This window comes from Orcinus orca, chromosome 1 (genome assembly GCF_937001465.1).
Source record: "Orcinus orca chromosome 1, mOrcOrc1.1, whole genome shotgun sequence".
NCBI classification, from domain to species: domain Eukaryota; kingdom Metazoa; phylum Chordata; class Mammalia; order Artiodactyla; family Delphinidae; genus Orcinus; species Orcinus orca.
Genome location: NC_064559.1, coordinates 175,530,858 through 175,546,872, shown reverse-complemented (window position 1 = coordinate 175,546,872; position 16,015 = coordinate 175,530,858). Strand labels below are relative to the sequence as shown.

General features: G+C 37.7%; 1 protein-coding gene across 1 annotated transcript in view; it reads right to left on the bottom strand.

The window, feature by feature from the left end:
• ZSWIM5 (zinc finger SWIM-type containing 5) overlaps nt 1-15,821 on the bottom strand; it is a 260,902-nt gene extending 245,081 nt beyond the window's left edge. Inside the window, exon 1 of the mRNA XM_049698756.1 lies at nt 15,075-15,821. Within this exon, the coding sequence (XP_049554713.1) occupies nt 15,075-15,672 (598 nt within the window). The 5' untranslated portion in view covers nt 15,673-15,821. The remainder of the gene's footprint in view (nt 1-15,074) is intronic.
• Nucleotides 15,822-16,015: the final 194 nt, after the last annotated feature.

The window sequence follows — 16,015 nt, the reverse complement described above, 5'->3', positions numbered from 1 at the left end:
GAGCTTGTCAAAGAAACAGATTCCTGAGCCCCATTCCAATTTCAGTCAACTAGAATTTACAAGGGTGGAGCCCCAGAATGTATTTTAACAAAGTTCCTCAAGTGACGTGAGTAAAATATAAAGCAGCAGTGTTGGGAATCACTATTATGAAAATCATAGAAATTAAAAAGATAATGGTTTCAATTCATTTCCACAAAGACCTCTTAAAAGTCCATTATGAATTCTACTAGGTATTGTACTGGATGCTGAATATATTGTAGGATACAGTCCTTGCCCTAGAAGTGCTTACAGACTGGAAGAGAAAATCATACCTAATAATAAATAATTATAACACAAGCTGAAAGTAGAAAGTGCTGTCTGTCCCCTAACTAAAATGTACGCTCCATGAAAGCGGGAACTCTCTTTTATTCACTGCCATATCTCCAAGCATCTAGACAAGAGCCTAACACATAATATGTACTTAATAAACAACTGCTGAATAATGCATAGGACTAAAATGGAAGGTTTAATTTCAACTAAGTAGATAAGGAAAAGGCACTTTTAAGAACAGATGTATAGACTATTAAGAGGCAGGGAAGGTTAAAACAAAGAGAATTAATATTCATAGTACTAAGCTACAATGTGTAAGAAATTCCAAGTTGACTTTGAATACATTATCTCATTTAACTATGATATAAACATTCTGAGATGGTGTCTCCATTTTAGAGATAAAGAAACTGAGGCACAGAAGGGTTAAGTAACTTGTCATCCAAGGTTACACAGCTAGAAAGTAGCAGAACTGAAATGTGAACCCCAGTCTCTAATAATAAGGCTTAGGAATTTAGACCTCATTTCCTAAGAAAAAGAATGTCTTTGAAGTTTTTTTTTTCCTATTTGGAATATTTGCTTTTTTAATAACAGCTTTATTGTGATGTAATTCATATATCACAAAACTCACTCTTTTAAAGTGTACAATTCAGTGGTATTTAGTATATTCACAGATTTGTGCAATCATCACCATTATCTAATATTAGAACATTTCATCACCCAAAAAGGAAACCCCATACCCATTAGCAATTACTTTCCCTACCGCCAAGTCCTGAAAACCACGAATCTACTTTCTGTCTTTAGGATTTGCCTATTCTGGACATTTCATATAAACTGAATCATATGACATGTAGCCTTTTTTAAAACATTTTTCTTGTGGTAAAATATAAACAAGATGTACTCTTTACCCATTTTAAGCGTACAGTTCAGTGGCATTAAGTACATTCACACTGCTGTGCAACCATCACCATTATCCATCTCCAGAACTTTTTCTTTTTTTTATAAATTTATTTATTTTATTTTATTTATTTTTGGCTGCACTGGGTCTTCGTTGCTGCACACAGGCTTTCTCTAGTTGCGGCGAGCAGGGGCTACTCTTCGTTGCAGTGTGCGGACTTCTCATTGCGGTGTCTTCTCTTGTTGTGAAGCACAGGCTCTAGGTGCGCGGGCTTCAGTAGTTGTGGCACGCAGGCTCAGTAATTGTGGCTCGCGGGCTCTAAAACGCAGGCTCAGTAGTTTTGGCACATAGGCTTAGCTGCTCCGCAGCATGTGGGATCTTCCCGGACCAGGGATCAAACTTGTGTCCCCTGCATTGGCAGGCGGATTCTTAACCACTGCACCACCAGGGAAGTCCCTAGAACTTTTTCATTATCCCATAATAAAACTCTGTGTACCTCTTAAATAATAACTTTCCATTCCCCTCTCCCCCCAGCCTCTGGTAACCTCTGTTTTACTTTCTGTCTCTTATGAATTTGCCTATTTTAGGTAGCTCATATAAGTGGAATCATATAATTTTTGACCTTTTGTGTCTGGCTTACTTCACTTAGCATAATGTCCTCAAGGTTCATCCATGTTGTACCAAGTGTCAGAATTTCCTTCCTTTTTAAGGCTGAATAATAGTAAATTGGATGTATATACTAAATTTTGTCTATCCATCCATCTGTCGTTGGACACTTGGGTTGCTTGCACCTTTTGGCAATTGTGACTACTGCTGCTATAATGTGGGTGTACAAATATCTGTTCCAGTTCCTGCTTTCAATTCTTTTGGCCACAGATCCAGAAGCGGAATTGCTGGATCCAGTAATTTTATGTTTAGTTTTTTGAGGAACTACCATAACATTTTCCACAGAAGCTGCACCATTTTATATTCCCATTAGTGATGCACAAGGGTTCCAATTTCACGATATCCTTACCAACACTTGCTATTTTCTGGGGGTTTTTTCTTTATAACAGTCATCCTAATGGATATGATGTCCCATTGTGGTTTTTTGCATTTTCCTAATAATCAGGGAGTGATGTTGAGCATCTTTTCACGTGCTTATTGGCCATTTGCATATCTTCCTTGTAGAAGTGTTTATTCAAGTCCTTTGACCATTTTTTAATCAGGTTGTTTGCTTTTTGTTGTTGAGTTGTAGGAGTTCTTTACATATTCTGAACATTAATCCCTTATCAGACATATTCACTTTGAGTGGCTATTAGGGTATCCATTTAGAAATATCTAGCAGGCAACTATACATGCTGATCTTGAATTCAAGAGGGAGAAAAAATGATGTACACTTAACAGTCATAGTATTTGCACAGTGACATTTATAAAGTACTTTCATGTATATTAGTTTCTTTAGAATCTCACAAAAATCCTAACACTTGTTCAGATGAGAAATCTCAGGCAGATCTCCGGACTACAAATCCCAAGATTAAGATTATTTGGAAGTGCTTCAGGGATCAAAGGGAAGAAGCTGGCCAAGCTGCCTGAGTTTTGGGCCCCATCCCAATTCCCCAAACATCTCAAATTTTTCTGCTGCAAAAACTGGAATATTATGTCAGATTTCATTTGAAAATAAGTAGAGGTGCTTGAAACAAATTTGAAACCATTACATTATATGATACTAACTTATGTTCTTAAAATAGTTATTGAAGCTGTAGAAATAAATAAGATTGCTTAATTAGAAAACTTGGGGCAAGAAGGTAATCCTACTTTTGTGGGGTAAGAGAATAAAGAAGGAAGGTAGAAGGAAAACCAGAATGGTGAAGTAAAACAAAAATCTAGGAAGAAACGTTTCAACAGGAAGGTTCAGAAGACTACAGAAAATGCTATACAGAGGTCATGAAGGATGAGGACTGGAAAAAGGATACCGTGTCTGGCAATCATGAGGTCATTGGTGACCTTTAAGAGATCAATTTTAATATAGTGAGCAAAAGCAAAAGTCAGATTGAAAAGGCTTCAGAGGTGGCAAGAAAGTTAAAGAAGGAAAGGTAACAAGTATGGAATACTCTCAACAATTTTGATACAAGAATAATAGTGAATGAATATTTACGTAATACCTGATAAGTGCTAGGCCCTGTTCTAAATACTTAACATGTTAATTAATTTATACTCAAAACAATTCTTTTTGAGTATAAAACAAATGGACCATCATTCTGGTCCATTTATAGTTGAGGAAACTGAGACATAGTGAGGAGCCAAAATTCTGAGGCTACCTGCTGCATAGTCCCTGCATATATGTGATAATATATAATATAATCACATATATATCATATGTCATATTATATAATATATAATGTGTAATAATATAATATATAGTAGATAAATGCAAATATACATGACAGTAAAGAGTACAATAATATTTAGAGTATAATCTATAAAAAACTGAATCACTGTATTGTGCACCTGAAACAATATAAAATTCTAAATCATCTATACTTTAATTAAAAATAAAAATAATAATATAATATTGAGTGAGAGAAGAGATTAGCAAAAGTATTTTTTCACAAGAACCATAACATGGGGAAGGATTTTATACCACTAACATCAATGTATGTTGGTGATGCTCGACAGTCATGTCCGTTTACCAGGTGTTGATAGATTTAAGCAAAATAAAAACAGGCTGACTTCCTGAATGTATTAACATGGCAGGCTTGCATTCAATAAAACCATGAATGAATAGGAAAAAATGTAATTATCTCCAAAGGCTTTCAAAGGCATAAATACATTCTCCTGTTGCTTACAGAATGCAAGATAATGAATGGATGGATGGACCAAAATCTATTTTACTGATTAGCTCTATCATATTTGTACCTTAAAAAAGCAACAATTTTTTTAAAAAAGAAAAAAAGGATCCTATGAAGATAAAACAAAGCTATTCTAAAGACAGAAATCTATAAAATTTATTCTGAAAAAAAGAATATCTGCAGTATTTTTGTCATCTTCCTGCCTGCCAATGTTACCCCTTTGAATCAACTATGGGCTAGAGTATTATAGGGCAGAGAAATGCCAATATAGAAAGAATTTCATGAAGGGTCAATCTAACTTGTAAGCAATAAATAGTGTTTTCAATCTAATATTGCAATATTAGACATAATTTTTAAATTTCTTATAATTAAAATATTAAAATAGAGCAATTTATCCAGCTGTCCTCATTTCTCTAATCACTTTCTACCCTTTGCCTCCACAGTAACTACCTCTATTATTACAGAACACTGTGTTAAGTGCTATTTTAACATGTATCCTATACTAAACTGTATACTCCTTAAATACAGAATTTATATTCTATTTTGCACAGAATATTTTAAAATGTTAAATATAAGTTTTATAAATGAATGGAGGAATGAACAAACATGAATAAAATTATATGTTGGCATTACATTTATACAAGTGTCTTTTGATGGTAAGAATTTATACACTTTTGCATAAGACCTTTCCAAAACACAGACACACATTTTAAGTAGTAAGAGAATAATTTTCCTTGAGATCCATTAATAAACCTAAAGATAGATAAAAGAAAATAGACTGAAGTAGAAAAGAAAGTTGACGTTGTCCATAGCATTTGTGTAATAAATATTACATAATGTTTTGACTGCCTATGATAAGTTTAAAAACACTGACAACACTAATAAAGGTGATCATTTTTCTAGAACAGTGTTTTCAAACCTTGGCTGCACATAAAACAACCAAGGAACTTTTTAAAAATTCTGAAGTTCAGTCCTTATTCTCAACAAATTCTTATTTAATTAATTCGGGGTGAGTCCTTGTCACTATTTTTTTAAAAATCTCCCCAGGTGATTTTAATGTAAGCCAAGATTGGAACCCACCACTCTTTCCTTTAAAATCAATTTGTGAGGCATAATTTACATTCAGTAAAATATACCAATTTTAAGTATACAATTAAGTTTTGACAAATGAATACAGCCATGTAACCACTACCATAATCATAACATAGAACATTTCCATTACCCAAAAAAGTTTCCTCATGCCCCACTGATTTACTTTCTGTCACTATAGCTTAAGGCTTTCTAAAATTTCATGTATATGGAATTGTATCGTATGTTCTCTTTTTGGTCTGGCTTCTTTTATTTAGCATAATGCTTTTAAGAATCATCCATGTTTTAGGTCATCAGTTTGTTCTTTTTTATTGCTGAATAGTATTCCACTATATGCATACACAACAATTTCTTTATCTATTCACCCATTTCATAGACATATGGGTTGTTTCCTGTTTAGGGCTATTCTGAATAAAGCTGTTGTGAATATTCAAGTACAAATCTTTATATGAACATATGTTTTCATTTCTTCAAAGTAAATACCTAGTAATAGATTGCTGAATCTTATGATTAAGAGTATGATTAATTTTATAAGAAACTGTTCTCTGGGAATTCCCTGGTGGCACAGTGGTTAAGAATCCGCCTACCAATGCAAGGGACACGGGTTTGATCCCTGCTCTGGGAAGATCCCACATGCCACAGAGTAACTAAGCCCTTGCGCCACAACTACTGAGCCTGCACTCTAGAGCCTGTGAGCCACAACTACTGAAGCCCACGCGCCTACAGCCGGTGCTCCTGCAACCAGAGAAAAGCCCGTGCACAGCAACAAAGACCCAATGCAGCCAAATAATAAAATAAATAATTTTTTTTAAAAAAAGAAACTGTTTTCCACAGTGGCTGTATCATTTTGCATTCCCACCAGCAATGTAAGAGAGTTCTAGTTGCTCCACATCCTTGTCAGTACTTGGCAGTGTCAGTCTTTTATTTTACACATTCTAGTGTGTGTATAGTATTTCCTTAGGTTTTAATTTGCATTTCCCTAAGGACTAAATAAATATAAAAACAACTGTTCTTAAGGTAAGAAAACCACTAGGTAGAGGATACTTCATCTTTTGATTCAACAATGTATTTTTAAAGAAGGTAACTATGTTATACTGCCTTGCTTACCACATTCATCACTCCATTATAATGAGAAAGAAGCAAATGACCGAAAAAGCTTCTCAAAAGCAGGTTTCAGAGAATTTCTTAGGGTCAAGTACCCACTCAGTTTACAACTTCCCACCTACATACAGACGGCAATATAATGCAGTTCTAGAAGCATAGGCTTTGGTGCCCAACTTGGGTTTGTATTCTAAGGTAGGGAAAACAAAGTATTTTGGAATGATTTCTACTCAAAATAAGTAAACAATTATTTACTGAGCTTTACACAAAACAAGTGGCTAAATGTTCAATGAATGAATCAAGAACTAGTTAATAATAACCTTCAATAGTATTTTTTAATCTATATATGTTTTAAAAATCAAAAACATGCAGAAATTACATCTTTATTTTATTTATATATCTTGCCAGTATATCTCCTAGGCTCCAGTTACATATAAATCAAGGAAGAGAGATTTCCATACTACATAAATATTTTTTAAATTATACAACAGTTTACTCATTCATTCAATAAGCACGTACTGAGTACCAATTTACAGCATATCACATTATACATTCTAAGAGGGAGGACAATTTTTCTCAATAATGAGAACCAAAAATTAATCAGTTGGCTACATGTGATTATGAAAAGTATCAGAGTAATTTAGCATATGATAATATAATGCTAAACCTAATGTTAAAATGAGTGTGATTTCCTTGGCATACCAGCTCCATGACAAGCTAAAAGTGGCCAAGAAGCATGCTGCCTATATGAGGGAAGAAATAACCCTATAAATAAACCACAAGGTAGAAAATTCACATAAAAGTAATCTGGAATAGACTGCAGTCTATTTCTAATATCAAACACAATTCCAAACCATATTAACTTGGGGTTTGGAAAAAGGTTAAGACATGGTTCATATGCTTTCAGGGTTACCTATTTCTTTTTCTTTTATATCTTTATTTCATTTCTTTACAAATTAAAGATGCATTGAAAAATAAACCAATAAAGAGAAATAAGAGGTCCAGAGCAGGGGTATCCCAGGCTGGGAGGAGGTGAGCCTGGCCACCATCAAGGCTAGCCCTTGTCCTGTCCCAGCCAGTTTGGGTTGGAAGATAACTGTCAGCCACTCTGTCAATACCAAAGCCCAAGTGGTGTCCAGGCAGGAGAGACCTGCTCCAGGCACCTCTGCCTCTCTCCTTAAGAACCCCCAGCTTGGAGAAGCAGTGTTTCCAGTAGGAGCTCAGAGTGGGAAATGGGCTGGCTCTGTGAGGTATTGCAAGTTGATGATCTGACTCCCTACAGAACCATTCAGTGTTGGGGCCTCTCCAGCTGGAAAGAAGGCTGGTATCTCTCCCAGATCTTAATTTATTTTGTAACTCAGTTCCCAGACTTATTCATCTCTGACAATGCATCTCTATCCATGGGGTGATCACCAATCATTGCAGGAGAGAGAAAGAAGAGTGGAAGCAGAGAGGGAAAGCTAATCAACCACTCTAATGTTGCTGCTGACTTCCAGGCCCAAGAAGGACGGATCATTTTTCTCTCCACCACCTATGGTCTATACCCCAGCTCTTGTGCATGTGTATGTTTTATCCCTAATAGAGGAAGCTGTTGCTAACACAGAGCTAAATTAGCAGGCCCTCCCCCTGTAGTAATCCTGGGATCCCCACTCCTTCCTGCCTGCCCCTCTCTTCTTGAAGGCTGGTCCAAAGGGGCACATAAAATTGCCAGGGTCTGAGTGCCTCCAAATTCCCCAACACCAAATCACATAAAGTGAACTGAGAAACTACATGCATTACCACAGGAAAAGCAAGATAAAGTGATGGGATTAGGGGCACCTTCCATCAGTAGGACACGACAGAGTGGTAGGATACTTCAGCCTAGAAAAGAAAGTATCTCCTTAAACTTCCCCCTCCCAGCAAAGAGACTGAGGTCAGCTTACATGACTTATAAGATATGCAACTGTCCAGATTTCTCTGCTCTCCTGGGGTACGTTCTGGAAGCTGGCCTAGGACCCTATTCTGTTTACCCACTTGCTCTAGCTCAGTAGCTGCTGAACTTCCTTGTACATATGACAGAGAAAGTCCATACAAGGTGCCCCTCAGCTCAGGCTCTTGTCTTCCACCAGGATGAGCTTGTACAGCATCTCCAGTTTGTCCTCCTGTTTCTCCATAAGCTTCAAGCACTACGATCTTTATGCCCTTAAGCTATCAGCGAGGTCTCATACCTTCTTGTACAGTGGATGATGCAGAACTGGCAGAACACTCAAGCCACTGGTGATCTGACTGAAGGAGGAGATGCTGAAGAGGCTCTGGACAACTGAGGGTTACCTATTTCTATACACGAGTTATAAATGCTATGCATGAAAAAAATCCCACAGTAATCTGTTCATCCATGCATGTACCCTGAGTGCTATATTGCACAGTCATCATTTTTTATAAAGAAGGATGACAGGTTTAACCTTTAAATGACCATTTATTTGTCAAAAAAGTCCCACATGTGTTAAAAATATTAAATAATCATCATGCAAATTGAATCAATTAATTGAAATAATGCTTACCTAATAAAGTGAATTTGGTGATTTCTAATTTAAGCTATATCCAACATATAAAAGTTTAAAATTCACATGAAACTCTGTTATGCAACAAAAAACAAGCATGAGAAGCTGTTATGAGTTGAATTGTGTCCTCCAAAATTGGTATGTTGAAGTCCTAACCCCCAGTACCTCAGAACGTGATGTATTTTTTGGAAATAGGGTCATTGCACATGTAATTAGGTAAAATGAGCTCATACTGGAGCAGTGTAGGCCCCTAATCCAATAATCCACGTCCTTATAAAATGGCCATGTGAAGACAGAGATACATAGGAAGAACGCCTGTGACAAAGAAGGCAGAGATTGGAGTTATGCAGTTGTATACCAAGGAATGCCAAAGACTCCTGGCAAACCACCAGAAGCTAGCAAGAGGCAAGGAAGGATTTCCCCATTGGTTTCAGAGGGAGCATGACCCTGCCGATACCTTGATTTCAGACTTCCAGCCTCCAGAACTGTGAGACAGTAAATTTCTGTTGTTTTAAGCCACCCAGTTTGTGGCAGTTTGTTACAGCAGCCATAGGAAACTACTACAGCATTTTCAGTATCTCTCTTATACATTAATTTACTGACATATTAACATCTTGATTTTTAAAAATTATTTTCTAAAATAATACAGTAAATGTGACTTTTGGGGGTACAGCGCTATACATTTTAACACGTGTGTGTATATATATAGCCATCAACCATAAGATACTGACGGTTAATGTCTTGATTTTTTTTTAATAGTTTATTTATTTATTTATTTATCTATCTGGCTGCACCAGGTCTTTGTTGCAGCACGCGGGAATTTTAGTTGTGGCATGCGGATCTTCTTGGTTGTGGCATGCAGGGTCTTTAGTTGCGGCATGTAGGATCTAGTTCCCTGACCAGGGATCGAACCTAGGCTCCCTGCATTGGGAACACAGAGTCTTAGCCACTGGACCACCAGGGAAGTCTCGGTGTCTTGATTTTTAATAGCCATTACTGAAACAAGAGCAAAGAAATTGTTTCACATAGGCTTAAGTAAATTTCCGGCCCTTTCACTTCAAAATTTAGACTTTGTATTCACATTCAATAATACATTTTTTTAATTCCTAAAATAAAGATAACCTCTAAAAGTCCACTATCTTTAGTTTATTCATTATCTTTAAAATCTAAAGCTCTATTCCTTGAGAAAGTCACTTTCAATAAGAATTCATCTGAAGTTTTGAAGAAACTGATAAATCACTATTCTTCACATAAAACAGACAGTCAACATAAAAGATACACACTGTTGCAACGTTCATACCACTTACTGTTATCAGCTTATTATATGCGCAAGTATGGAGTTTTCCCCATGTCTTCTAACACTGCACTCGTTATAAAAATTCATGTATCTCTCTTAGTTTTAGAATACTGAGAAGTCTGTTTTTAAACTTCTAAACATTCACTATTCATCAAACTTTTTTTTACCAAAGTATACTTAATTTACAATGTTATGTTAGTTTCAAGTGTACAGCAAAGCAATTCAGTTATACACACGAACATATATATTCTTTTTCATATTCTCTTCCATTGTAGGTTATTACAAGATATTGTATATAGTTCCCTGTGCTATTACAGGAGGTCCTCGTTGTCTACCAACTTTATATACAGTAGTCTGTAATGTTAACCCCAAACTCCTAATTTATCTCTCCCCCCAACCCCCACTATCCCTTTTGGTAACCGTAAGTTTGTTTTCTATGTCTGTGAGTCTATTTCAGTTTTGTAAATAAGTTCATTTGTATCATTTTTTCAGATTCCACATATAAGTGAAATCATATGATATTTGTCTTTCTCTGTCTGACTTACTTCACTTAGTATGATAATCTCTAGGTCCATCCATGTTGCTGCAAATGGCATTATTTCATTCTTTTTTATGGCTGAGTAATATTCCATTGTATATATGTACCACACCTTTATTCATTCCTCTGTCAATGGACATTTAGGTTATTTCCATGTCTTGGCTATTGTAAAAGGTGCTGCTATGGACATAGGGGTGCATGTATCTTTTCGAATTAGAGTTTTGTCTGGATATATGCCCAGGAGTGGGATTGCTGGATCATATGGCAGCTCTGTTTTTAGTTTTTTAAGGAACCTCCATACTGTTCTCCATAGTGGCTGCACCAATTTACATTCCCACCAATAGTGTAAGAGGGTCCCTTTCTCTTCAGAGCCTCTCCAGCATTTATTATTTGTAGACTTTTTAATTAGGGCCATTCTGACTGGTGTGAGGTGATACCTCATTGTAGCTTTCATTTGCATTTCTCTAATAATTACCAATATTGAGCATCTTTTCATGTGCCTGTTGGCCATCTGTATGTCTTCTTTGGAGAAATGTTTATTTAGGTCTTCTGCCCATTTTTTGACTGGGCTTTTTGTTTTTTTGATAGTGAGCTGTTTGTATATTTTGGAAATTAACAAACATTTACTAAATATTAAGATGTGTGTGTGAGGCACTGTGGTGGAGGAGGAAGGAGAGAATTCATTGATCAAAAAAAATAAATAAAAGAGCAATGTGATTTTAAAACTTGGTAAGTTTCTACTCTAAAAAATGTTACCACTTATCCTTAAAGGTATGCAGCTGCTTTCCCTGCTGGAATATCTCACATATAAGTAAGTCATTTTTCCCCACATGGAAATTTTATTATGATTTTATATCTATTCTAACTTACACACAATGCTATAAAACTTTTTAGATGAGGATATCTTTTGTTCCCCTAAATAACAGAGATTAAAAACAAATTATATATAAAAATCAATACCTGTAATACTTGTTACTGCTGTATTTCACAAAAGTTTGTACTATAGAAAAATTTCATAGATGTTTATTGATAATATATACATGCTCATAATTATAAACTTACTAGTTAACGTTTAAGCTATGGATAACTTCCTGAAATGGACCTTTTTATTATTATCAACTTTGTAATTACACTTCTTCCACATAAAGTAGTACTTAGCATTGTGGCTCTAGTCTTGAAGACTATCCACATACAAATTATGTGTTTATTAGAAAACATGTAGGCTAAAAATATGGGGCTCAACTGTCAGAATCTATGATAATTTCTGGATATTTATATAATTAAGAAATACCAGCACTGAAGGATCCTGTATGCCTTTATCCAATTTTTGAAAATCTAAATAGTCAAGTAAATATAATATTTCTGCATACAAGAGAAAAACTGTTAATGCTTCTTTTCCCTCAATCAATTCAGATTTCCCTGAGAAGACACAAACCTCCTTTAAGTTTTACCAAACACAGAGAAATCCATTTAAAATATGATGGATAGCAAAAAAGGGTCAACATCTTAAAATTATTAGTAAATTATAGTTGTACCATTCTTATACCATCTGCAGATTCCTGAGTAAGTATTTTCCCGAAGTTTATACTACCACTATTTCCATGGGCTTCTTAAACAGGTTAAAAATGCAGATGCTTAAAACACCTGAACTCTATTACCCTCATAATACTGAGAGATCAGAAAAGTCTATTCACAGAGCTTCAAACTTACAGACATCCATGAAAACACTAATTTACAATTTTCCCCTTTTAAAAGGAACAATACTTCTGATTCAGTACCGTCATGGAAAAGAAATGTATCCTTTGAACATAACAACCTAGTCCTCCCATTTGCTTACATCAAGCTGGGAAAGTTTTAGTTCTGATACCAAATCTGATGTTTTCTACAGAGCATTTGCTTTTCAACCAGGCCATGTCTCCCTATTACCAGATTCCATGTGGAAAGTAATCAGAAGTTACCGAATTTAATATACCTACACTTTGTACAAGTTTTTGTTGTTGTCTAATTTTTTTTCCTTCAAATTTTGTGTTGTGCTGTTCTCTTTATTTTTAAATTTATTTATTTATTTTAAGGTATTCTTGTTTTCCTTATTTAAATCCCCTTATGAATCTTTTCTTTAAAAGATGTTGTTATAGAAATACCCTAACATCCCTTCCTTCCTAAAGTATCAGCCTTTAGTAACTTCCCAATTCTGAGGTTACAACTATGGCTTGGACACAGTAAGGAAATATGTAGAATTTTTATTAATATCACTGAGTAATTATATTGAGTTTGAAGTGAAGTTATAAAGTGAAGAACATGATTACCATCTTGCTACATACAAATCACTTTTTCACTCATCTCTTGGCAATACTTTTATAAAACCTATCATCTAGATTAAGTCACATACTCACATTTTAGGTTTAAGAGATGAGGGATGGGTCTCTAACTTTACATATTAAAAGATGGTTCATGCCAAGATACAGAACTCAGAATGATAGAGAATGGAATATCCTTCTCTTCCACACTTACTAGCATAATTAAAGTCAGAAAAATAAAGATTACACAGCTCATGGTTCTCAAATAGCATTACTTAAAAGTGATTAATTCATTCTCCTACCTTCATCTATGAAATCCAAAGTAAGAGTCAGAAAATATGCTTATATATGTCCTTTCTCCAGTCCCTAAAACTATCATACAAGAGCTCATCACCCTAATAAGCTTGCCAACTATCTTATTATAAAAGAAAAATATCTGATTTAAACATGACCTGGATCACCCACAAAATCTGATTTCATTTGTAACTTGACATTATAGTCACTTTCAAAATATATACCTCTTTAAACCTCTTCCTCTCTCTCATCTGCCCCCCAAAGTTTGAAAATTCTTTCAAACCCAATATTTCTTACTATAAAATGACCACTTAAATTGACACTTTTCAATTCAAAATATTTTAAACAAGAATCTTAAAAGTTAACTGATAGAAACTCATACAAAGAATAAGGTCTACAGACGAATAAAGAAATGCCTATATTCATTTTCATGTTTTCAGTATTAAAGCTGTACACCTTAATTATCTGATTATTCAATTAATTATTTCAAAAATACACACAAACACACAAAGGACTAGCCTCAAATAAACAAAACTTTCTCAACTTACTGTCACTATATTCTGACACAGCATAAATTTAGATAAATTTACACTTCACATTTGCAAAACAAATTGTGGTATATGTTGTTTTAAAAAGAAACACAGGGTTCAGTGACTCTCAATAATCAGAAGTAGACTACCTTATATGAAACACCACAATGTACTACTCTTAAAATGAAAAGAAAATTTCAAATATGTCAGTTTTACCTGGGGAGAAGACAGCTAGATGTCTAGGGTTCCTGTGTATGTGTGTTCCTGTGCTTGTTTAATTCTAAAAACAACCTCTCTCCAACTCCTTTCAAAAATCAATATTTTTTCAATAAATATGAGCATATACTGTACAATAAAATGCATAAAGATAAGATGCACTTCCAAAATGCTGTAACAGTCCAAATAGAAAAAAAAAATCAGTGTTTTAATTTCCCACATAGCAAGTCAATGTTAAACAATGTCATTTTTTTCCCTTTCTTCCTAACCATTCCACAAATCAGGACTACTGTATTTGTATATTTAATAAGATGAACAAACTGACTAGAAGCTCTGGAGGAGTACAAGAGAAAGAAATCCTTTTCATTTTTCCACAAACAAAAAGATAAAACAAAAGCAAATATGAAGACTTGTTAAATGAGAAGCATTTGAAAAACCCAATGTGACCAGCTTTTGATTTACCCCAGTCTGACAAGGAAGATAGACCCCACCCCCACTCCAGATTGTGCCTTTTTTTTTTCCTTGGGTGGGAGTGTGGAAAAGAGAAGCTGTCACATTTCCATCTTCGGTTATTGTTAAGTCCACAGCCTAGATTCCCAAGTATCACTGGTCCAGGAGGGGAAATATTAAAGCAGGTAATTAAAATTGTCTGAAATGCACAGTATTTTGTTGATTTTTCCCATTTTTAAAGTTAATTATACCCAGCTTCAATCTACGAAGACTAGATTGACAGCCTGTCCCTCAAACATTCCCTGCAAGACCGCTTGCTCCAGATTCATTAACAATTCTCTCCTCTCTAAACTTAAATTAGAAAAACGCATTTCAGAAATTATTACATCCAGAAAGCCATACCTCCCCATCCTTCTTGCCTTGGCCTGGGGTGTAGAATGAAGAGTAAAAAAGAGATCTATTCACTCTTCAAACAAAAAGAAAAGCGGGCACTGGGCTGGTGGAGGAAAGAGCAGCAGTGGACCTGAACGAAATGTTAAGAAAAGTTTTTTATGTGACTAGTTTGTCCTTTCACCGGAGAACAGGAGTTGGGCAGAAAGCCGGGGTCTTGGCCCAGGGCTTGTGCACAGAGAAGGCACCTGCGGAAGAGGAAGCCGGGGACCCGAGAGGAGTCAAGCGAGCACCTACCGACTTGCAGCACATTCTCCACGGAGCCGCTGTCCAGCAGACGGATGCCCCGGCGGAACGGTAGCCCCTCGCCACCACCGCCGCCGGCGGCTCCTGCCCCTGAGCCCAGTCCCGGGGACGCCCCCGCCGCGGCGGCCCCGGGGGCGGAGCCGGCCGGAGCGGCGGCCCCGGGGGGTGGCGGCGGCCCCTCCTCGGCCGGCGAAGCCCCCGCGGCGCCACCAGCCGAGCCGGCGCCAGGGCCGCCGCGGTACTGGAAGCTGGAGTACATGCAGATCTCCCGCTCATTCCGCGGAAAGGACCAGTAGACGATGCGGCGCTGCACGGGCTCCGGGATCCGCTCGAAGCGCTCCTCCACCCGCTCGTACGCCCACTTTTCCGCAACCGTCTTGGCGGCACAGTCCAGCAAGGACTCGGGCTGCAGGTGGGGGCGGGCCCCCAGGGGCAGGCAGCTGCCGCCGACGCCCCCCACCCCGCCGCCGGCCGCCCCGGGCGAACCGCGAGGGTGGTGAGCCTGCGGACTGGGCCACGAGCACAGGCGCTTGGCCGGAGAGACCGGCGGTGGCGAGAGCAGCTCCTCTCGCTCACCTCCTTCCGCCATTGCTGGGGACTGACTGACTGACTGAGGCGGCGGCAGCGGCAGCAGCGGCGGCTGCACCGGCTGCGGCGGAGACCCTGGCCACGGCCACGCGCCCCGCGCAAGCGCCCAGCTGCGGCGCCGGGGTGGGGGGGGCGGGGCAAGCAAACCCGCGAGCCTGCCGGCTTGAGTGTGGAGCCTAGGCCGGTCCGGTGCGCGCTCCGCGAGGGCCGACGGGGGCGGACTAAGAGAGAGAGGCGGCGCGCGCCGTCCGGGCCGCCGCGAGCGCGAGGAGGGACGGGAGCGAGCGCGGGCCGGCGGCGCGCGCCAGGCGCAGACGGCCCAAAACGCGCACCGAGCGCTCGCC